General features: G+C 38.7%; 1 protein-coding gene across 2 annotated transcripts in view; it reads left to right on the forward strand.

Moving 5' to 3' along the window:
- The window catches only part of LOC144015863 (polypeptide N-acetylgalactosaminyltransferase 18-like), a 90973-nt gene that overhangs the window by 42837 nt on the left and 22795 nt on the right, over positions 1–25341 (forward strand). For both annotated transcript variants that reach the window (XM_077516271.1, XM_077516270.1), the window contains exons 2-8: positions 8581–8782; positions 8877–9043; positions 12399–12585; positions 15360–15557; positions 16752–16866; positions 19858–20043; positions 23046–23183. In XM_077516271.1, the coding sequence (XP_077372397.1) occupies positions 8581–8782; positions 8877–9043; positions 12399–12585; positions 15360–15557; positions 16752–16866; positions 19858–20043; positions 23046–23183 (1193 nt within the window). The remainder of the gene's footprint in view (positions 1–8580; positions 8783–8876; positions 9044–12398; positions 12586–15359; positions 15558–16751; positions 16867–19857; positions 20044–23045; positions 23184–25341) is intronic.

The following is a 25341-nucleotide window of genomic DNA, read 5'->3' on the forward strand; positions in this document are numbered from 1 at the left end:
ACTGTAATAAGTTAATAATTTGCCCAGAATGAAATTTGTAACTTCATTATTTTTCATAATACCTTACCATAGACTGAAGATGACATCACCTGTGCTGTGGAAGCAGGTAACGACCAATCATGGCTCACTTTGCTGACCAATCTGAGAAAACAGGGGAGCTGTGATTGGTCGTTACTAGTGTTGTTCCGATACCGATACTGGTATCGGCAGAGGTGCCGATACTGCATTAAAACAGTGGTATCGGTATCGGTGACTACTCACAAGTAACATGCCGATACCATTAATTCCAACACTAATATTGGATTTTGGATGCAGCATCTTGTGTCTTGCTGGTGCACGACATTCACTGGTTTGTGACATGTTCACTGCATGCTGATCTAAGATATCCTATTGGCCCTTGAATACACTGAACCAATAGCAGGACAGCTTTTTCATGTTGAGGAAAAAAAGCCTTAAGTATCGGTATGGTATCGGTATTGGCCGATACTGCAAAGCTGTGTATCGGTATCGGTATCGGGAGCCAAAAAACGGTATCGGAACAACACTAGTCGTTACCTACTTCCTCAGTACAGGTGATGTCATCTTCAATCGACAGAAAAGTTTTTAAACATTAATTGTACATGAAAATGTAATGAAGTTATCAAATTCATTCTGGACAAAATATTAACTTTTTACTGCTGAAAATGTCTTGATGAGTCAAGTATCTCTTGAACAATGAATTCACTTTATATAAAATGAATCTTTAACTGTGCAGGCATTTAAAAAAGAAGGTATTTTAACTGATGTGACAAAAAAATGTGTGACGTACAGCTCAGATGAACTACAAGTATACCAATTTAGAGAGAGTACATTGACGAGTATTTCAACTATATGTTGAAAAGTACTCAATGTAGGGAGGGGGCACAAATAGATAGGCTACAGCAATTCTGTTCCAATGATTAGTTGCTGTTTACATACCTCCCAGAGCTCATGCTAATGCTAGCGAGAAGCTACAGGAGCTTAATGACACCATTAGCGCCCAACAATCCAAGCATCCAGAGGCAATATGTGTGGTTGGCGGTGATTTTACCACGTAAAATTGATGGATGCATTCCCAAGTTTTCACCAGCATGTCGCCAATACGGGGAAAACACGATGGACTGTGTGTACACGAGCATACGGGGTGCATACAGAGCCCATATCTCCATACTGCTGACCTAGGCCAATAAACCAAAGGGAGTCCAAACCTACAGTCAGGAGTGTCAATGTGTGCCTCTGTGCTTCAAGACCGTTTTCACTGCACAGCAACGTTGCGGATAAATATTTAGGGAAACACCGAATCAGGAAAGAGAAGTGGACCCGGAGGAATATGCTTCAAAATGCAGACCATTTCTATCTACATGAACGAATTTTTACAAATACACTGTAGTTCGACTTCGGGTCCTCATCACATTTTTCATCTTTACCACCACGGGTGCACTAATGAATTAGCAAACAATAGATAAAAAACAACAACACACACATGAAGATGAGACTTTTAGTTTTTATATTGTCTCGCTCGATATACAGGATGAAATGTGCAAAGGTCTTGTGAGTTGTACATGCAATATTCCTGGACATATCTTTCAGAGCCTCATAAAGACTTTCTATATATACAAAATGTTTCATTTCAATAAACTGTCAACTCCAGGCCAGCATACAAGATTGCACAGATGTTCACTCTTTCACCCCCCGGAATCGCACACGTGCTCTGTACGATAAAACTCCCACTCGCACAAGAAGAAAAGACTGGCCTGGAGCAATCAATTTTTTTTCACTGCCTGTGCTTGTTCCTATTGATTGTGAGGGATGATTGAGGCACCACAATCTCAAATATCTGAGATAGATTAGATGTAACTTCACCCCAAGAATTTGGCCAGAGGACCACAGAGAAGATCTGTAATGTTCGACTGTTGCCTGAAATCATTTTCTCTGCGCTATACTAATGTAAGGATTTTTGTACAGTAAATGAATTGACCTCTCTTTGTCCTCGTTAAAACTCAAATCCATTTGTGAACACTTATTCACATTAAATTAGTTCTTGGGATTCCAAACGATACAACCTCAAGGGCATTTGACTTCAAATGTTCCACTGTGCTGGTCTCTGACTACAGCGCAAACAGAAAAAGGAAATAAAGCAGAAAAAGAAAATAACTTGCATTTAGCCCTTTTGCACTCACTGACTGCATGTACTGTACACACAAGGGCAAACACATTCAATGGAATATATTATAAATGAACATTTTTCCTTGATCTCTGACCTAAAACAAGAAAACATTTGCAGACATCATGCTTTTGATTTGCTAGTCTGCGCTATTTGAGCACTTACTGTCAGCCACAGCATTCTTACATGTATTTTTGTTTTTTAACCGGTACATTAACCGGTGCACAGAAATATCTATTGCTACTATTGTGATTGTGAGGTAGCTACTTGAAGTCTTGTCTTTGTTGGACAAGATTGCCAAGGTGATGACTGCACCACATGGAGCATCTCGTTCTCACACCTTGCGAGAGACTCTTTCTGTATGGTTATGTGGATTTGCAGGCTCAGTGGGCTAAGCTTTCGCGAGCAGTTCTGCACCTTTTAGATAGTGTCCTAAATCTCCTGCTTTCCTGCTGTCCTCGACGCTTCCTGCCTGTGACACTGCCCACCGAGTTTATGTAACAGTGGTAAACTCCTTAAACTATGAACCTCATCTGGTGGGGATTGAAATTCGGCAGGCGACATCAAATCTCTGTTTGCTTTGCATTGTGGGATTGATTGAAACAAATTCGTCCTTCCTATTGCCATCTAAATGTTGTCATTTGTCTCCTTTCTTCTCCCCCTCCTCCTTGCCCAGATTTAATCTCGACTCCTTTCTCTTGTTTTGTTTTTTTCATCAGCTTCCTAAAAACAGCATAAACATGTTTTTTTGTTATTTTTTTCCCCTTGTTGTATTTCCAGGCTCTCTCCTTTAGAGAACATGCATGCTCTTCTGTTGTTCGGATTATTCCCTCAGAAGTCAAGCTCATTGTGCTGTGGGAGCCAAAAAAAAATGGTTCTAAAAAGGCAAATTCAGAAGCGGAAGACAGTCTTTTGCATATATTTACCCTACCTTTGATGAAGGGCTTTAAAAAAAATCTTTGACAATATGTTCTATGTAGCACCACTAAGTATAAATATGGTATTGTGGAATATGAGTTAAGCAGCAAAATCTAGCCGTTTTTGTCCATTTCAGGGGGGCGGCCATTTTGCCTCTTGCTGACAATGTTACTCAGGTCTCAGGTAACAACCAATCACAGCGCAGCTTCAGAAAACAGGTGAGCTGTGATCGATCGTTGCTTGAGCCCTGAGCAACATTGATTTCATCTTCAGTAACATAATTATAGATAATATAATACAATACAATAAAATATAATATAATATAGTGTAATATAATATAATCATATATAATATAAAAAAAATCTAATCCAGTTTAATGATAAATTCTTTAGGGTAGTCTTCCCTGTAAATGAATTGTGTGAGATTATCACAATGGTGCACATATTACTGGAAGCTGAACTCATGCAGCCCTTTGTTGTATTGATTTTGTTACTTATTTCAGAACTGTATGAATTTATTTGAACAGCAACAACACTTAGAGCATCTTAAACTGAAGGCGTGACACTGTGTGCCCACACATCATGCTCACCATAATTGCTTTTTATTTTATGTTGGTCGTTTCACATAGACTTTGCACAGATTTGATTGGCTGGATCAGATCAGTTAATATTTTCTGATCGGCTCTAATGTTTTTAATGCATCGATCGATCAATGATGAGTGCCTCAACTGGCTGAAGTACTATCAACCATATCGTTGTTTGAAATGTGTGAATTAATCCTGATGGTATCAGCTCAAAATGCACATATAATTGTCAGGGTCTTCTTAATTTTGGTTTAGCATGATGCGTTCTTGGGTACACTTCTGGTGGTGCGCAGTAAACAGCACGCAAGTTTACTTAAAATGTTACAACCTGCCTAGGGGATAAGAATGCAGGATTTTTATTTATTTTTTCTCCTGGGGTTAAAGTGGGGCTCTGGGCTGAAAAAGTAATTTCTAAATCTATTTTAGAATATCAAATAAAATGCTTGGGGGGTTAAACTGGGGCTACACATATTTCAGGGTAATAGCACCACGTAGCCCTGGAGTCATGCCGTCCATGACGGATAGAAAACAGGCAACCCTAGAATCTGGCATATTTACCTGTAAATGTTTATTGATATAAAATGTACATATCGATAAATCTCGTTATTGGATGGGTGATCGGTTATCACTGATTGGCGAAATCCTTATGTTTCACAAGATTAGTTTTCTTGCTACGACTCGTTATCGTTTTTCCACTATGTGTTGGCTGGTTGGAGTTGAAATAGCTCTACACATGACTCCTTCTTATGGTTTGCCATAACATTGGGCAGGTTCAAACTACAACTGAGCAGTGTAGCATGACACAGCGCAAACGGGTTATGCACTTACCCAAGAAGGGACTACGCATTATGCGTAGAATGACTGAAGGATCAAAAGTATCAATAGTTTGACTTGGAAATTGATTTTAGAACATTGTATTTGGTACATATCAATATTTTAGTATTGAGCTAAACATTATTACTTTATGTTGATATTGGCTAACATTTGTTTATCATTGTAATCAAAACGAGGTGGTTTAGAGGTTTCTTTAATTTGTAATGGACGTTAGAAGATTGTTGAGAACTTCAGCAAGCATTCAAATACAACTCAATGGACTTTGATAGAGTATTGTAGCAGTATGTGTGTGCAGGGGAGAAGACTAGAATCCTTTTTCCCTCCTGATGCAATCTAGGAGAAAAATTACAACACTTTTCATTTTAAATGTACCCCAGTTTTTGGGTCACACTGTACACCGAAAATCACAATCACGTCTGTCCTATTTTCATGGCTTTGTGGCTCTAGTGCAGGCATTAACAATTGACAACCTTGCAATGATGTAAATCACATACAAGGATCAAAAACGCTGGACTGCCGCCCACAGCTTCTGATCCAGAAAACTTTGGGTGGGAGTAGCCTGGTGTGCGCAAATGTTAGTTGCTGGTTAGGTTACACAGGGATGCATCTTCTCCAGCTAGTGCCCTTCAAATTGAGCTGCTTGGGAAAGGTAGCGGACTTGAGACATGATTCGACTCAAGTCAGACTTAAGCCTGGTTCACATGGCAGAAGAATTGGCCCGATTTTAGCGCTGAATTTTTTTTCCAGACAATCGTAAGGACGCGCCGAGACGCAAGCGATAATCTTAACAGATCACGGCGCCTCCCGGTATCGCCGCTCGGAAGCACCTCCGACTTGAACATGTTGGATTGTTCTGGCCCGACTTCGCTTCGCGCAGCCGATTGACGGTGACATGCAGCCAATCAGAAAGCAAGCCAGCGAGGGAGCCGGTGGGAAATCCAAAATCCAAACAGTCATGACGTAGCAGAAAGTCCGTTCTCGCGCTGTTACACTCTTTTTATTAATTAATTATTAATTACCGTATTTTCCTCACTATATGGCGCACCTCATTTTTAGGCGCACCATCAGTGAATGACATATTTTTAAACTTTTTCCATATATAAGGCGCTACAGTAGAGGCTGGGGTTACGTTATGCATCCATTAGATGGTGCTGCGCTAAAGGGAATGTCAACAAAACAGTCAGATAGGTCAGTCAAACTTTATTAATAGATTACAAATCAGCTTTCTGACAACTCCATTCACTCTCAAAATGAATAAACAACTGTTTTATTATTTTCTCTGAGGTAAAGTATGAGTATTCTCTAGCGATCCAAGATGGCGGGATCTTCTGCGCATGCGCGTCACCGATCGTGCGGGGTCACCAATAGTGTCTTGACAGCGAGACCTGTTGTGGCTCATCTTGATCCATATATAAGGCGCACCTGATTATAAGGCGCATGGTCAGCTTTTTAAAAAATTGAAGGCTTTTAGGTGCACCTTATAGTGTGGAAAATATGTTAATTTTGGAGTCATATTTACACTTGGAAGAGAGTAAAATAAAAAATTGAAAAAAAAAATGAAAGTCACTCAAGGTTTAAGGAATGAACTCACAACCTTCAGCTTGGGAGACTGCCACACTACCACCTGAGCTAGGCCCCTCCTACTGTTTGCTTTTCTCAAAGAGACCAAAGACATTGGTTTTGGTCAAGCTAAAGGTTGTGAGTTCATTCCTCAACCCTTGAGTGACTTTTATTTTACATTTCCGTTCTCTGAACTGGTCACACTTTTGCTCAGAAATGCTCCGTAGGAGTTCAACCAAACTATCTCACTGAAACAATCTGTCTGAATAGTATTATGAATATGCACTTGACTTGATCAAATAATTTCTCCCTTAAGAAAGAAATTAAATTTGAGTGTGGATGAATGTGCAGAAATGCAAAAATTCTACTGCGTCCACTATAAGGTAGACTTCAATCTCCTACTCTTTTTCTCTCGCATGCTTTCTTGCACAAACAAGTTGCCCTGAGATGTGTGGGTGAATGGCAACACAATCAAATGCAGGCAAAGAGCTCACAAAAGGTGCACGTTTCAGTAATCACAGTCTGTGATATGAAATGGAGCACTTGAGCTCTATGGAGGGGAGCCTGAGTCTGTGCAAAAGGCAAAGGAATTGTCTGCGCATTCCCATACGCCTCTTGAATTTTGGGACACAAAGCAAAGAAGAAAATGTTGCAAGGATTGCTACACCAATGTGATTCTTTAGACAAAAACGAATTCTGTCAAAATCCTTGGGTGTGAGTGGGAGTACATCAAGCATGCCTTTCGTGCCTGAAAAATGTGATATTCTTCTATACTTTTTTTTTTTTTACAGCACCTTTGCAATGTCATATTTATCTACTGTAAACTAGTGATGTAGAACACAACACAGAAAACAATTTATTGCACGAAACATACATCAATAATCAATTTGCCAACAAAATGTGTGCCTGACTTATACAAATAATGAGCGCAGAAGTAAATTACATGCAAGAAATGTGAAAAATAAATCTAAGCTGACGTTTTGTTTAATGTAGCTGATTCTAGGTAAATTCAAACGTATATTATACCAGTGAAATGCATTGGTCAGTTCACATATCAACAATTAGAGTACACTCACCTGTCTGGGTTAATATAACACAGTGACTCACTAGATGATTGAAAACCCTTCCCCAGACGACAGCCATCTATCCAGCTGTTGCCAGGAGTAACCAAAAAAAAAAAAAATCCGAAAATAGAAATGCAGTTTTCAAACGTCTTTTCATTTGAACATTTAGTAACATTTCAACCCTAAGCAGTGATAGAATTTCAGCCACCTCACAATGTATCTGAACAGCAGCTGCACGAATGTCATGTTGAGTAATGGAAAATCATTTACGGCGCTCCAAGGGTGTTTTATCATGTGGCTTTGAAAGGACTTAGGGGAACATGACATTTCACCTACAAGAGCTTCAAGCATGTAATTAGCATTGGAGGCAAAACAGTGCTTCAGATCTCATTAAAAAAATAGCTTTGCATCCGTAAAGGCAAGGCTTGGAGGCACTTCACAGCAGATATGTTTGATGTTTGTCAGTCTCTAGCCAGTATGGAAATCATGCACTGTGTAAATATTTTCAATACATTTGCATTTATGTGCATGAGAAACTGTACATACGATTTCTGTAGTTCAAATACACACATTTTACTTGTGGATTCTTCAACCACTCTTAATAACTAAACCTGTAAGTGAGCCATAACAAATAATAATAATAATGTAGTATTATATAATAATTATACATATAAAGTTCCTTTAATGCCACTTGTTTTTTTAACACGCGATTAATGCCATTTACTTGGGGGAATTCCAGTCGCAAGGAAGTAGACACGTTTACGTCAAAATTTAGCAGTAATAAATTTAATAAAATGCATATATTTGTGGAGGCTCGGGTCAAGTTGTATTTTACAATTTTAAAAATGTTCAGACTTTCACAAGTTACTTCTTGTTAACGATGAGATCGCTCTTAGTATGAAAAGAAAAATCCACTGAGCTGTCACCACTGTCCTACAAAGGTAATAATGCCATCTAGTGGCAGAAAAATGACCTAAACACAAATCAATATCACAGTCATTTTTTACAGTACAGTACATTTTTTTAATTTTAACTCAATTTTATGAATTACTGTATTACAAAAATACTTTATCAATGACTAAAAAAATGCAACCATATTTCCTATTAATAATTTTTTTTCCCACTTTTATGTGAAAAATTTAGAAAAAAAATATTGTACATTTTATTGTTAATTTAGGTATAAATTGAAATATAAAATGTTATTTATTTGTGATTAATCGTGAGTTAATTATTGAAGTCATGCGATTAATTACAATTCAAAAAAATTAATCGCATAACACCACCAATACATATACACTGGTACTTATTTATTGGTGAGTTTATGTGATACTAATAAATGATTATCACACTCTAATTCCTACCCCGAGGTGCAATTAATTCAACGCTGCTTTTCATGATCACACTGATTCAAATTTTGACTTTCTTTTCCCCATGCACAGATCAACCCCAGAAAGAAGATGAAGATGCGTCATCGTCATCAGCTTCAGACCCCAGCTCTTCACTGTTTAATCACTGGGGTCATGACCTGGGCCCAGAAAGTCGAAGGGTCGCCATCAAAAAGTTCCGCTATTACGGTTACAACAGCTACCTCAGCGACCGCCTCTCCATCACCCGGCCAATCCCGGATTTTCGCCCAGACGGGTCAGTCAAGTTGGACAGTGATTTGGTTGTGCTGCTGACAGCTGTCAAATGTAGACGTGTGGAATAATGCAATTCATCTGTTTTTGTCCCTCAGATGTAAAAACATGTGGTACTCATCGGACCTTCCCCAGTTGAGTATCATCTTCATCTTTGTCAATGAGGCCTTGTCAGTGTTGCTACGCTCCGTGCACACAGCCATCCAGAGGACTCCAGCCTATTTACTCAAGGAGATTATACTCGTGGACGACCATAGCACCAACTGTAAGGGTTATTAATCTTCCTCAGTGCTTTTATGCTGTATTGAAGGTGAAGTCAACCCCAAAGTTTTCTTTACGATATGTTCTATGCAACCCCACTAGTATGAACATGTTATTCTGTTGCATTTTTGGAATATGAATTACATAGCAAAATACATGTGTTTTTATCCATCTCAAGGGGCAGCCATTTTTTCGACATGCTGTCGATTGAATGTCATCACAGGTGACAGCCAATCACGGCTCAGCTTGCAAACGTCACGTGACTAAACTCAGAAAACAGGTGAGGCGTGATTGGTCGTTGCCAGAGCCCTGAGCAACTGTGATGTCATTTTCAGTCAGCAAGTGACAAAATGGCTGCACAACTGAGATGGATAAAAATGGGTGGAGTTTGCTGCCTAATTCATATTCCACAAACTCAATATTAATCAGAATGCCGTGTTTAGACTTGTTTTGGGGTTGACTTCCCCTTTAAGATTGACAGTTTAGACTGAACGCAACATTACTGTTAAAATATGTGGAGCGAGGATGTGGTGGATGGACCCAATGGCGGAGAAACAAGTCAGGGAGACAGATAGGAAGGGAAACGTGAGGAACTTTATTCACATCAAAGATGGTGATGGACGTGACGGGACGGAATGTGAGCAGACTGGGCATGACGTGGACAGACTGGGTATGACGTGGACATACTGGGCATGACGTGGACAGACTGGGCATGACGTGGACATGCTGGGTATGACGTGGACAGACTGGGCATGACGTGGACAGACTGGGTATGACGTGGACATACTGGGCATGATGTGGACAGACTGGGCATGATGTGGACATACTGGGCATGATGTGGACAGACCGGGCATGATGTGGACATGCTGGGTATGACGTGGACATGCTGGGTATGACGTGGACAGACTGGGTATGACGTGGACAGACTGGGTATGACGTAGACATACTGGGCACGACATGGACATACTGGGCACGACGTGGACAGAGTGGGCATGACGTGGACAGACTGGGCATGACGAGGACAGACTGGGTATGACGTGGACAGACTTAGCAGAACGTGGACAGAATTGGCATGACAAACGTGGACGTGAGGGAGACACTTGGCGTGGACGTGAGGGAGACACTTGAGTTGACGTGGAGACACTCGGCTAGGAGGTGAGAAACTTGACCAGACGTTGAGAAACTACTAACACAGCTTAGCACCCATTAACTAGACAAGACAAGACAATGCTCCCACAACGCGTGAACAAACACCACTGCCTAAATACAACACTAATGAGACACTAACAAGACACACCTGGGAAACACAGCAGGCAGAGGGCACTAATTAGCAACACATACGGGGAGGAGAGACACACACAGGTGGACGAGGTTCACTATGACGAGACTAGGGGAGACAAAACCGGACAAAAAGACAACATAAACACCCCAAACTAAACCAAAACCCAACCCCCCATAAATATATAAATATTGGGGTCCAATGAAGCACAAAATTCACAGTTTGGTTCGGTTTGATATTTTAGTTTCAAGGTTCAATATTTTTCAGTACAAAATAGGAAATGTTCATGCCTTTTTTTTTTTTAAAGATACCTTTACAGAAGATGATTTGACATCGTGTCCTCCTTGCCATGCTTGGTCCTGGCAAAACATTCTCATCTCTTCATCCTCATCTCACGAGGCAATGTTCACTCACGCTCCAGGAGTTGTTAGCATTCTGTGCTGATTCTGAGCCAGTACAAATTGTGCATCCATGCCCATTTTCAGACAGCAGAAGAAACACACGGAGGTTGAGAAATACAAAGAACAAGGCAAAAAAGTGAAAGAGACAGCAGGCCTTACTGCAACCACTTTCAGTTCTTGTTTGTTTCTTCTGGGGGATTCTCCCTTCAGGAGGTAAAAAATATTCTGCCATCTATGCAAAGTTGCAAAAAATCCCATTTTTGTACTCTAACAACCTTTCTAATAGGCTAACAATTTGGCCAAACAATGACTTAGTCGGTAATGTTATGAGGCTAACAAGATGGCATAAAATGAATTAGTAACATAAGGCGCTTGGTTTAATGACTTGTTATTTAATGTTTGGATACATCTAATTTTAATGCCTCCAACCACCCACCACATGGTACCCATCAAAAGACTCCAACATTTTGTGAAATAAGCTCATCTTCTTTCAGGTCAGCAGCAAACTCTGGCTCATTAAGGAGAAACAGGCAAGAGAATTTAGGTTGATAGTAATAAGAAAGAGAGGAGAAGGCAGCAGCTGTAGCCTACAGGCAGGATTATAGCAGGGATAAATCCAATGAGTAATTTAGAATTTTGAGCTGTTCTGCTGCGGACAGTCTCTGTCTGAAGTGGTTTGTGTCATTCTTTCTATGCAAATAATGTGGTTAGGGTGCATACCAATACCAGTATTCATTAAGAAAACACTGCCACCAACACAAACAAATATTAACTGCTCAATAGACGTGAGAATGCAACCATTCAATGTTGATGCATTTGTTTACTGGTTTACATTAGCATTAGTATTGGAGGAGCTCTTTAACATAAAATGAGTTTACCAAAACTGACCTTTTCCTGACCCTGGCTTGAAATGAACAGACCAACAGATAAAGTGCCATTTAGGACTTTTTTTTTTCTTTTTTTTTTAAGAACAGTGCTAGAATTCAAATGTTCAATCTGTGAATGGGGGGAGGGAGAAGTTTTTCATTTATTTGAACAATTTGCAAATGATTTGGCACATCCATGTAAATGATTACGTACAATTATCCAGACACACGGGGGAAGATGCCAAGATGCTGTTGCAGGCTTGTCGCCATTGCCACAGCATTTTCTATATTTCCATCCTCACTTTGATATTCACATAATTCCTGCCAGTAGTTGTTCCGTTTTTTACGACTGTGATTTTCTGTTTTGCTTTTCCTTTACATATGTATTAGTTTGATGTTATTTCAGCATCTTTTCCCTGTGGCACTCCATCCACCTACAGTATCTTAGTTACCATATCAGTCATGATTTTTGTTTTCTTTTCACGATAACCTTATGTCATGTTTTTTTTGTTTTTTTTTTGCCTTTATTAACACTCTTGAGCTCTTCCTGTTGAATAAAATTTGCAAAACTTGCTCTTCCTGGTTTAAGTTGGATTGGAAACCAACACTAACATTTGTATGCACACCTGACAAGACAAAAGGAGCTGATTGGTTGAGACAAGGAAAATGGCTGACAAGAGCAGCTGGGGACGAAAAGCAAACGAGCAGACAAGACATAAACATGAGACAGTGGAAAACTTAACACATGAACTAAACTAAATAGAAGAAAAATGCCCAAATTACAGATCATCTTCATTTGACATTTCTCTCCAGTGGAACTGAAAGAGCACCTCCAGACTTTTGTCGATGAGATGAATGTTCAGCATGGACCCGAGTTCATCAAAGTGGTCCATCATGACAAGCAGGAAGGACTGATCAGGTCCAGAGTCAGTGGGTGGAGGGTTGCTTCAGCACCTGTGGTTGCTCTGTTTGATGCACATGTGGAATTCAACACTGGCTGGTGAGTTTCTGTTAATACCCTTTTTGATGTGCAGACATGAAATTTTGTGTTTGAATTTTAGTTTAGGAGTGAAATACAAACATACAAATCATAACTATGGTCAGCACAGGAGGATGGAGCAATATAGAAAAATAGGGGCCAAGGTGAGCCAGGGAGAAAAGTGAAGATTCTAAAAGCCCAAGACTGACAAGGGGCCGTAGAAAATTGCATTTATAGTTTGTCACATTGAATCCCTGACTGTAAACTTGACTCAGTCCCTAGAGTAAACAGCTGTGTAGGTTTACTGTAAACTTTAATGCTTTTTATATTTATAGAACTAAATCAATCAGACCAGGGGAAAGATTCACCTTCCAATGAATAAACAATATGAAAGACAAAAGATCTCGTTATGGCTGTGATGTTGGTTCTTTGTACTTTTACAAGCTGTCTCTGAGTTGGATGAATTGATTTTCTGTGTTTCTCAATCGGGACACTTAAAGCTAGTTTGTAGCTTCTGGCAGTTTGTCCCCAAAGTCTAAATAAGGGGTGTCCAAACTGCGGCCCGGGGGCCATTTGCGGCCCGCCGTCCATTTTTTAGTGGCCCGCGACATATGCTAAAAAATGGCATTTGACTCAGTTCAAATAAAATGAAAACAAAAATATTTGGAGATGGTCAAAGTAAGAAGGGAGGTTGTTGAAAAACAGGTGCTATTAAAGTTTATTTATATAACTAAAACTAACGAAAAAACTAAAATTAAAAACAACAATTTCGTTAACAAAAATAAAAACGAAGATGCTTTTTTAAAAAAAGAAAACTAACAGAAACTACATTTTATGTTTGCAAAACTTACTAAAATAAAACTAATTAAAATTATAGGAAAAATGTCCTTCGTTTTAATCTTTGGTAATTAATTTAATATATGAGCCTTTGGGGATTATTTTAAATGTGATTTTTAGTACATTAATTTTGATATAAACCGGAATGATGACATTGAGCCCATGGTGTTTTTTAAATATTGTGCACAAGTAATACACAAAATAAATAAAAAATAAATAAAAAATAAGCTAAAACTAATACTGAAACTAACTAAATTAAAACTAAGCATTTATTAAAGAACTAAAACTAATTGAAAAAAAAAAAAAACTAACCACCCTGAAAACTAATTAAAACTAACTAAATTTAAAAAAACAAAACTCAAAAAAAAAAAAAAAAAGCACAAACAAATTATTTGTACCATTTTTAGGACAAAACACAATTTCTCTTCATAACATTATGTGGCCCTTGCGTCCTTCTGATTTTCTGTATGTGGCCCTCAAAAGAAAAAGTTTGGACACCCCTGGTCTAAATGATTGTTTTCTACAGATTAATAGTATTTTGATAGCAATGACTGCATATGAGCTTTATATTATGGACCTTGCACCTCTTCCAAACAAGAAAAATATATAATTATACAAAATTTTAAGTCAAATATTTTACCTGATTGACTCACATTTAAATTCAAACTACTCCACAGTATCATATACCTTGGTTTGTAGATTATTTTTGGATTGTGTGAGAATGCCAGAGTACCCAGAGGGGAAAACAACAACACTGTAATAACAAGTAAACGCTTCACTACACTGGCCCAAACTGAGCTTTCTTACTGTGGGGTGGCACACTGCTCATCTGTATACTGCATTGGGTTCATTGAAGACTCTAAATTGCCTGTAAGTATGAAGATCATTAGATATGTCTACCGTGAGAAAGATTATGAATAAATGTGTTCTTTTTTCCAAGGGAGAGCTTCAGCAATGCTCTCACTTGTTGTCTAGCAACTCAAGTCGAAATTTGAGGTGACAGTCGATACGATAGTCGTCAATTGCTGGAGCTCTCCATTGCAAGCCGAGCTGCTCACTCGACCAATGACAGGCAGTTTGTAACGGCGAAATCCAACCCAAGACACGCTTAGGACCGCCCCCTCATTTGATGAACATTTCGACTTGGCAGTCCGGCCCAAAGCTGCCAAAATTCAAAATAAATAAATGACTAAATAAATAAATAAATAAATAAATGACTAAAAGTGAAAATAAAAACGGATATCAAAGAATATAATTCAAACATTAATTATGAATGTATTTATTTATATACATATATATTTTGCTCTTTTTAGTTTCATTTATATTTGTTTTTTGGGATATAATTTTCGAATTATATTTTTTTATATCCATTTTTATTTTCACTTTTAGTCATTTATTTATTTATTTAGTCATTTATTTACTTGGAATTTTGGCAGTTTTGGTCCTCCATAACCCTGAACAACACTCAACAAAAACACTTTTGTTTTTTCTCCCATTTTTTACAAGATGAACTCACCTGCACTAATCATGGTGTCAAATCAGCATCTTGATATAGCACACCTGTGAGGTGGGATGGATTATTTCGGCAAAGGAGAAGTGCTCACTATCACAGATTTAGACTGGTTTGTGAACAATATTTCAGAGAAATGGTGATATTGTGAATGTAGAAGAAGTTTTAGATCTTTGAGTTCATCTCATGAAAAACGAGAACAAAAACAAAGTGTTGCGTTTATATTTTTGCTGAGTATGAATTTAAACTTGTCAATGCTGAACATTGATACTTTTTATCCAAACTAAAATGATGATTGGTCTCAGAATTGGCCCTAAATTTATGAGCATATGAAGTGGTCAGTGGCCATCTTATTGCCGGTTATTTCAGTGTATGTTTCAGTGTATTCTTGATAATATAATGGCTACAAATGGGCTGAAATCAATTTCTCTTGTATGGCGTCCCACAGGGCCGAGCCGGTTCTTCAGCGAATTAAGGAGGACCGTACTCGGGTGGTGTCACCCTCTTTCGACAACATCAAATATGACACATTTGAGATGGAAGAGTACCCGCTGTCTGCTCAGGGCTTTGACTGGGAGCTTTGGTGTCGATACCTCAACCCACCGAAGTCCTGGTGGACGTTGCGCAACCACACAGCTCCTATCAGGTAAAAACATGAGTGGGCATGAGCCCTGTGAGATTCTGAGATGAATGTTTTAATATAAAGTACCTCACAGGGTTTAAATCCCACATGTAATGAATAAAATCAAATTCCTATGTAAGGTTTTGTTAGATGGTGTTGTTATTGTGTAATTATTGGGCAGCTGTATAAATCTATACTGTACTTAATAGCTTCGGAGTGTGACGATATATTGATATCATGATAAATCGTGATACTTTGTCTCCCGTTAGATTATCGATACGCCTATGCAAGTATTGTGATATTTGTAGTTGATATACAGCCACTACAAGGACTCCATTGTTCATGACTTATTGAGCAATTACTTGGTGGGCCACTAGGGGGAGTGCCTCATAAGAGTGGCTGCAAAATGGACGCAAGTCTTCAGGCGAAAAAGACTCATGAGCTTAGTTTTTTTATATTATTATTATTATTATTATTATTACTATATATATATATATACACATACATTGTTTATTTATTTATTTATTATTCTTATTATTATTCTTATTATTATTTTATGATTATTTTTATCATAGATTATCGTGATTTTTTTTTTTACCTGATCAATATATCGATAATCGCAGCATCGTCATATCGTATATAGCATCATATCGTGAGTTACCCAGAGGTTCCCATCCTTATCATAGCTACTGTAAATAAAGTTATCCTACTCTGAATATTTACATATTTAGTAGGGGTGTCAGTCGATTAAAATTTGTAATCGAAATTAATCTCATGACTTTAATAATTAAATCGCGATTAATCGCAAATTAAGCACACATTTATTTTATCTGTTCTAAATATACAATAAAATGTATCATACGTTTTTTCCCTTTTTTTTATACTCTTGTTAACATAAAAGTGGAATGTGGTTTACCTCATACAAATATTCAATAATAAATACTTTTTAACATCATTATTTTATATTATATAAAAAAATTTATCCTAACAAAAATGCAGTAAAAATACATCCACACAAGTCTATTTCTGAAATATATTTGAAGTATAATAGGTTGATGAAGGCTCATGCCCGTAAGACATCTTTGATGCAAAATAACATGAAATAAAAAAAAATAATAGAACGAGTGATCGGGTGTTACTGTTTATGTCATGAAGTTCCCAGTTGAACCCTTTTTTTTTTTGTATACAAAATTTGTGTTTGCCCTTTTCTCTTTTTAGGAGCCCCGCTCTTATCGGATGCTTTGTGGTTGACAGGAAGTACTTTGAGGAAATTGGCCTACTCGATGAGGGGATGGAAGTTTACGGAGGGGAGAATGTGGAGCTTGGCATCAGGGTGAGATTGTGCACAGCAAGCCGCATCCAAACAAGGCACAAAACAACAAATTCCTCTTCGTAAGCAGTGCATGTTCTTCAAAAACTAAAAATAAACTCGAGTTCAGAAGCGTATGCAGTCGTCAGCATATACAATCAGGTACGCTGAAAGGAAACATTTCATGCATTCAGATTGAAGAGAATGACCTTTCTGAAAGAATGAGAGCTTTGGGGCTTTTTTCACTTGAGTTAGTCCGACTCAAGGTACAATCACATAACATTATAGTTTTAAATTACTGTACACATTTACTATTTTTTTCCAATGAATCCCACCATATTACTTCAACTACTAGCTGAATTTATTTGCTTTAAGGTCAACTAAATAATATTCCCGTGATATACAATTGGGCTTTTACTGAGAAAATGCTTTTCTTATGAACAGTGAGAAAGTATTAATAAATTCATTAAGATGTGATATTTAGGGATGGAGGTAGAATGAGTGTGGAAAGATTCACTTATTTAGTACAAGCTGCAGTTTAATTTATTTCTTCACTTCCCATTTTATTTGTCACTTTTGTTATTTTCCCTTCTGTTCCACTTTTGTCTGCATTCTATTTTTTTACGTCTATCTCGTTCTGAATGCCCTCGTACGCAGATAGATTGCAGCTACATAAGCATGTATCCTTATAGTCTAATCTCTAGCATTATGAAATATCTAGAGAATGCTGAAATGTAGGGAAACATATTATCTCCCTTTGTTTGTTACTGTTCTTGGGCACTAAGCCAAATGCTGCTGTATTGTTGTTCTGCAGAAGGTCTATGCATTGGAAAGATAGTGGGAAGAAGGCAGGCCGGTCGTGGGAATTTATTGCACACACACACACACACACACACACACACACAAACAGAAAAATGCCATTTCCGGCCAATTCACCTTAGGTTTATTTTGAGGTGGGGGAAAAGGACTCACAATAAAAGTTATATGATTCATGACATTACAGTTCGAAGAGAGCTGAAACAGTTCCCTATTCTGTCATTCCGTTGTGTGTAATGAAAGACCGCAGCACAAAGCAGGCGGGGTTTGTTTGTTTTTATTGTGCAGGAGAAAAGTGAAGATTGACAATCAAGCACCATCCCAGACAGCAAACAGTTTCAAACGATATGGAACTAACGTTATTTTACCAACAATAAATGATTGAATCAACGGGTGAACATGGAGCGTGACAGGTTGGAGCAATTTTGTGTAATTTATTACAAATTTTTGTACTTGAAGCAGGTTATCAATAGCCAGATTGATAATTATGATGCATTCGAGGGAGTTCTCCACAATAGGCGTTTTTCCACCACTGGAACATTTGGAGAACTTTTCAGTTTACCTTGGTAAAATTCAGTTTGCGCGTTTTTCCACCAACAACAATTTCCAGGGTAATTCAATTCCCCGGGCCCATCCAAGTACTATCTCGGCAGCAGGGTCTTGCTGAGCCAGGCAGGAACTTTGAGGCGGCGGGCTGCAATGACCACAGCTGATTGGTCAAATTTGGGGGTGTTGTTTTTACATCTGCTGGACTCAATCAAACTCTTTTAAATTAATTAGTGAGAACTCTAAAGCCCAATTCACACTGACTGTGGAACGGCTGCGGTGCCGCAAGGACTGCAATTCACACCGCGTGCGTTGCGTGTCCGGAAATCTACTCCCGACGGACCACGAGATCACGTGGGGTTCACGCTGGCGAGTTGAGTTCACCCAATAACAACCGTGTATATAGAGTCCTATTTGTAAACAATAGCCACGCTTGCCTACTGTCAAATCGATGTGCTTTTTAAACATTATTTCTGGGACCTCTACCATGGCTGTTCTCCATGGGTAAGTACGTTTCGTGTTTAAATAGTGTCATTTTGTCGTGTTTAATTTATTCTGAGCTCATTTTTTGTCTTACATGTCCAACTGATCTCATGCTATGCAGCTAGCTAGCTTAGCTCCCCAAAAAACGAGTTCGCAAACCGTTTTATTTTGAAATATACCGGATTTACCTTAATGTGAGACACTCGATTTCCTGTCCGGCTCGTGTAATTTCTTCATTTTCATGAAAATCCGCATGCGGCGTCCGGAAGAAATAGAACGCTTGCGGAAACCTTCCTCATCGCCGCAGTCGTTCCACACCGCAGACGCACCGCACCGAAGCTGGTGTGAATTGACACGTAGACTTGAATGCGTTCTATCCTTGCGGCGTACGGAAAACGCACCGCAGCCGTTCCGCAGTCAGTGTGAATTGGGCTTAAGACGCTGTGGAAACACAATTCTAAATTCCCTGCTGAACTTTTACAACCAGGAAGCGTTTTTCCACCGCCGGAACTTTTGGAGAACTTTTCAGTTTACCTTGGTAAAATTCAGTTTGGGCGTTTTTCCACCAACAACAATTACCAAGGTAGTTAAATTCCCCAGGGGGCATCCAAGTACTATCTTGGCAGCAGGGTCTTGCTGGGCTAGGCAGGAACTTTGAGGGGGCGGGCTACAATGACTAAGGCCGATTGGTCAAATTTTGGGGTGTTGTTTTTACATCGGCTGGACTCAATCAAACTCATTTCAATTAATGACCAAGAACTGCAAAACGCTGTGGAAACACAAATCATAAATTCCCTGCAGAACGTTTACCACCAAGAACTCCTTTTAACCAGAACTCAAAGTTCCTGGGCTTGTTGATGGGAAAGCAGCTATTATTAATCTGGGACTGCTCCACAGCTTGGGAAAGGCGGGACATTCTGCACAATACTTTGAGCTGATTGGATGATGCGCCAACTTGTGCACATTTACCCAACTTTTGTTTTGGTTGGCTGTTTTGATCATGTTCTTTTTTTCGTTACAGACGATTAACTGCAGTTAGAAGATGTGTTCATGTAAATTATTGATTTATTTAGGATGTGGGTTAAAAATATATGTGATGCTGTTGTTTTGTTCATGAAAATAAAGTTATTTGTTAATAACTCACTCACTCACTCACTCACTCACTTTTAGGTATGGCAGTGTGGTGGAAGCGTGGAGGTCCTTCCTTGCTCCAGAATTGCGCACATCGAGAGAGCCCACAAGCCTTACACAGAAAACCTGACTGCCGTTGTGCGTCGCAATGCTTTAAGAGTGGCTGAGGTCTGGATGGACAACTACAAGAGTCACGTTTACATGGCCTGGAATGTTCCACTTCAGGTACAGTATTTCAACAAGCTCACAAACACTTAAACCAGCGAAAGTGACGTTTATTAACTGACCTAATTTTGTATGTTTGGTAGACCAATTAGTCTATGAGTCAACTTTACTACTCCGCTTCAATGGCTTGAAGTCAAATAACTGCTAATCACCTGTTTTGTGGCATTTCATCTTCTAATTGGACAATTTACGGAGAACTTTTGACTTGCCCTTCTGCTGCTGTCACAGGATTATAATGCTCTGTGTAGCAGTAAAATGTACACAAAGGTGTCAGAGAGTAGAACAATAAATTGGTTTTGGGAGAGCATAGCAGTTAGTCTTGGCTAGCTTTAGCCATTTCGTTGCGTGCTAGTCTTTTTTTTTTTTTTTATATAATTTTTTCTTTTTTTTGACGCGTGCTAGTCTTAAAAGGGAAGTCAACCCAAAACTTTTTTTTTTAAACAATAATATGTTCTATGCAGCCCCACCAGCCTAAATATGTTATTATGGTTATTATTGTGTTAGTGTGGAATATCCTCCTGACTACCAGGAAAGAAAATATTGTCCAATGATGATTATTTTGATATTCCCCAGTCTTTGTGAAGAAACTGGAATACTGCAAAAGAAATTTTTAAAAAAAAAAAAAGGTTTTATTTTTAAGCTATGATGTGTCCACTACAGAGGACATTGTTTTAAAACTTAAATGCTAGGCTCAAATACAGTTAAAATAATTCAAACAATATTTTAATGTGTTCTTAAGAGTCTTATAGAACACATGCTAACAACATTTAAAGCCTAAATTGGTTCAATAAAAAGTGTTATGCACTTTCCTTTCCTCTTCCCTAAAAAGTGCTTGCACTGAGGGAAGCCATTTTCTTTTATGATGCAATGACGATGCAAGGTAGCAAACCTCTACACATTTGTTATCATTGTAAAGCTCTGAATGTCCTCGATAGAGCACAAAAGGAGTTAATTCAATCGTATGTACTGGGTGGGAGATATTCAGGTTTAAAAAGGTCCACTACAGAGGACAAATTTGAATTGCTGGTAGTCAGGAGGTTACGAGTTAAGCAGCAACCTGTTGTCCATCTCAGGGGACGGCCATTTTGCCCACTTGCTGTCATGTTTCAGGTAACAACCAATCACAGCGCAGCTTCAGAAAACAGGTGAGCTGTGTTTGGTCGTTATTGTCATCAACAGTCGACAGCAAGTGGCAAAATGGCCGCCCCCTGAGATGGATAAAAATGGCTGGATTTTGCTTCATAACTCATATTCCACAAACATTCTAAAACATTTTCATTTCAAATGAGAAATGGGGTCCAAACTTCTAATCATTTCAGATGAGCAAATCTGTTTCATCACTTCCTAAGTAGCACACCCGTGGGGAACACGAGGCTCGCCAAAGCAGCCTACTTAACTCATAAAGTCATTGGAAGTGTAGTGAGATAGCAAGTGTTCCTTGTTGCCTGAGCTGCGAGCGTCTTGTCACATATCCAAATTCTCCCTTGGGATTTATTTGCTTCAATTAAGGAAATTGTTTGTGTTGTGTGCACAAGACTCAATAAAGCAATACAAATTCAAAATAAACACTGAGCGTAGCAGTCATGTGCCTGCAAATAGCTTTCTCTGGAGGTCTTGGAAGGATTAGCGACTCGCAAACATCTTGTAATCAGAGAAAAACCTTTTCAACAACAGAAGATAAAATGTGTATGTTTTTGCAGAAAATGTCTGTTATTTTTAACAGACCAATCCCAAAATAATAATGCACTTTTCCTCAGTCAGTCCTGCATCAGGTGAATGTTGGCCCTGTTCTTGAATCCTGTTTACAGAATAAAAGATAAATACTGTACACTAAATTGTATCGAACTGCACAAGTTAAGACAAGTGTATGTCGTTCTGAATGTATTTCCCCGTCATATGGTCAAATCGCCAAGTTAACAAATTGATACTGGTTAAAAAAAAAAAAAAAAAAAGTTAGGAGCCATATACTAAACCAAACAGGAAGTCTCCCATTTTGATTTATTTTGAAATTGGTGTGTTTCATCCTAAGCTGTTTAAGATGAAAAGTTATCAAAGGCTTTGTATTTGTCGCACGCTGTTGCCGTGGCGATGCACTGTTTGCAAAGAAAATTGTTGCCATTTCTGAGGGTCTAATCATGGGTGAAAACTCATAACACTTTGCACACACATCAGACCTGCCATGAACATCAATATTTTACAGATATCTTGTGCAATTTTCAACAAATGGCTAATAGTGCTCTGTACATTTTTAATGAGGCATTCTCAATTGTGTTTCACCGAGATTTGTGAAAATTAGGAGGCATATCTGTCAGCTTTAGACCTAAAAAACGCCTTTGTAGCCATATGCTAAACCTAGTCAGAAAGTCTGCCATTTTGAATTTATTTGTGAATGAATTGGCCACCTTTTTTGGCCTTCAACAGAGGTCATATTTTATCGATTACTCGTGAAAAATACACAAACGGCCTGGTAAAATGTTTTATATTTTTCAGAGTTCTTGTCTTATGACCCCAACATGCCAGTACCCCAATGTGGCCAGGGTTGTGAGGCCCCTTTTCTGCGCGTTTTTTTTTAAGAGTTGTTTTTTTATTGTTATTATTATTTATTTATGTATTTATTTATTTATTTATTCATTTCCGCCACAATGAAACGCAACCAACTCGTATTTATGTTATGTTTATGCTTGGAACTGGCAGTGGCGGTGTATTGGGGCACTGGCTGGGAATTTAACCCACAACGTCTGCACAAAAGGCCACCAAGTGTTCTATTGTGCTACGTGTAATTCTAATGGAAGATTTGCTCACATCTTTCACACATCATTTCACTTTTCCTGATGCTGTCTTAGAGGTTTTTTTTGTGTGACTTTCCAGCAAATGCAGGTTAAACTACAAATTTCGCACCTTTAGAACATTTGACATGGAGGTTGAATTGTTTTATTGGATTTTTATTGTGGTAAGATAGGAAAGCACTGTGTAATTTCTGTTTTATTCTCTTCTTTCAATAGAACTCAGGAATAAACATTGGGGACATTTCTGAGAGAAGGGCTCTGCGATCCAGACTCAAGTGCCAACCATTCAGCTGGTTCCTTTCCAATATCTACCCTGAGCTCCGATCATACAATAACACGGTTGCTTACGGAGTGGTAAGATTCATTTTATGTTCTCCTATTATGCATTCTATTCAGCTGGGATATTTTGTTTTATTCAAATACACTATGCAGTCTGAAAGTTTTGCATAGTAGTTGGAACTACACCAATTCATTAACAAAGTTACCAAGCTATAGAAATTCACTTCAGAAAAAATTCACCCGAATATCCATTCCATTATGTCAGGAACATTGCAGTGGGACAGTTAATTATTCAGTAACTACAAATAAAGTTGTTTTTTTTACACCCCTAAACAATGCCATAATGTAGCAAAAACACACACACCCCCTGAAACCATCCGAAGTACAGCACTGCGCCAAGTACTGGATTAATGACACAGTGCCATAATGTGTATTTCCTATTCTATGATGAATGAAGTTCTCATTAGTAGACACAGTTGCTGTCTGTTTGGGATGTGGCTGTGGACCCAAATGCAGAGAAGCAATACGAGGTTAAGTAAAAAGGGAATTTAATTAAACAAAATAAAAGCAAACTCCAAAAGGTAAGCAGTGCAAAACATGGGGGGAGAGAACAAGGCAAAAACCGGAAGCATGACGGGGAAAACCAACAATGAATCGACGCAGACAGAGGTGGAGACAAGAGACTAAATTCACACACAGTAATTGAGACAATGAGACACAGCTGGGCAAGAAACAAGTGGCAGAGGGTGCTGATTGGTTGACACATGAGGAGGGGTAGGCAAACACAGGTGGACATAATTAGGTTTGACCAGACGGGGGAAGCCCACAAGGACAACATGACAAAACGACAAAATCAAGCCAAACCATGACAGTACTTGCCGCCTTTGCGTATGTAGTGTGTGATTGACGTTTCGCTCCCTCTCGCTATTGGTCAATGCTGTGGAACCAAACGGACGACGACAGGTATGTGACATTATGCGTCAAGACGAGCAAAAATTCTAACATGCTAGACTTTCGTCGTGATGGTCGTGAACCATCCCGGAGAACAGGCGACCAATCGTTGAACGTGTCACACTACACGGGCGACGCTACGTCAAGACAACCCAAAATCGTTTACGACATGCCCCGTTTGTCCGCGACACGTCGGTCGGGCTAAAATCGGGCTGTTTTTGTGTAGTCTGACCAAGGCATAAGTCAGATGGGATGTATTCCAGCTCATGTGTTCTTTCTGATGTCAGAGAGCCAAATTAAATACAATACCTGCATATGTGCTCAATGCACTGATGAATTTTAAATGAGATCCTCTGTAAAAAGTAAATGTAACTTTTAAATGTAGCAGATGATTTAAGCAGTTTCAAAATCCTTCTGTACAATGCCAAATGCGCTTTCAAGTACTGTGAACTGCTAAAACTTTTTTCATCGCCTGCGCGATGTAAACCTTGTTATACGGTTGCGTAAAAATATGTTGTCTTGTAAAAGCTAAGCAGAATAATTGCACGAAGTAAAGTTGAAGAGGACCTACTACAAGTACTGAAAATGTTTTCTTAAATCTTTCCTCATTTCTATTCATACTCTTTCCTTGTTCCATACCTTCCCTGTCTCTGTTCAAACATGAGTTGGGAAACAAAGGTAACTACCTTCCTGCTCCATTGTTCTGCTTTGCTGCGTTTTCCTCTAATTGCCTTAACCTGTTGACAACAAAGTTGAATTCTTTCAGCTATCTACTGTAGCGTCATACTCCATGTTTTCTATTGAAGCAGAGTCTGGTTGCTAAATTACCGGTCTGCAGTTTGTCAGATTTCTTGGAACATTTAGGTAATATTATTACACAGTAATATTAAAAGACACACACATATTGCATGATTTACATTTTTTAATGTTGTTGCGATAAAGCAATTGTGAGGCCTTTACTGCAATTGCGATAATATAAACCTACTAAGAGTTTTTGTCTGTGTTGTGACAAATTACTTCTCTATGCTATAAATGCATTTTTACCAAATCTCATTAAATATGTAAATTATGTGTAAGCCATTCTGCTTTGGTCTGAAAGAAGAAGACACCAAGCTGATACGAGAGCTGATTTAAAAAAAAAAATGCACGAGTATCCTTCCTCATAATTATTTTAAACACTGGCCTCTGGCCTCACTTCACAGTATGTGTTGGAGCTGAACAAATCAGAAATACCACCCAGGATTAATCCACTTGATCAATGCAATTACCAAGTAGTGTAAAA

Source organism: Festucalex cinctus, chromosome 3 (genome assembly GCF_051991245.1).
Source record: "Festucalex cinctus isolate MCC-2025b chromosome 3, RoL_Fcin_1.0, whole genome shotgun sequence".
In the NCBI taxonomy this organism is placed as follows: domain Eukaryota; kingdom Metazoa; phylum Chordata; class Actinopteri; order Syngnathiformes; family Syngnathidae; genus Festucalex; species Festucalex cinctus.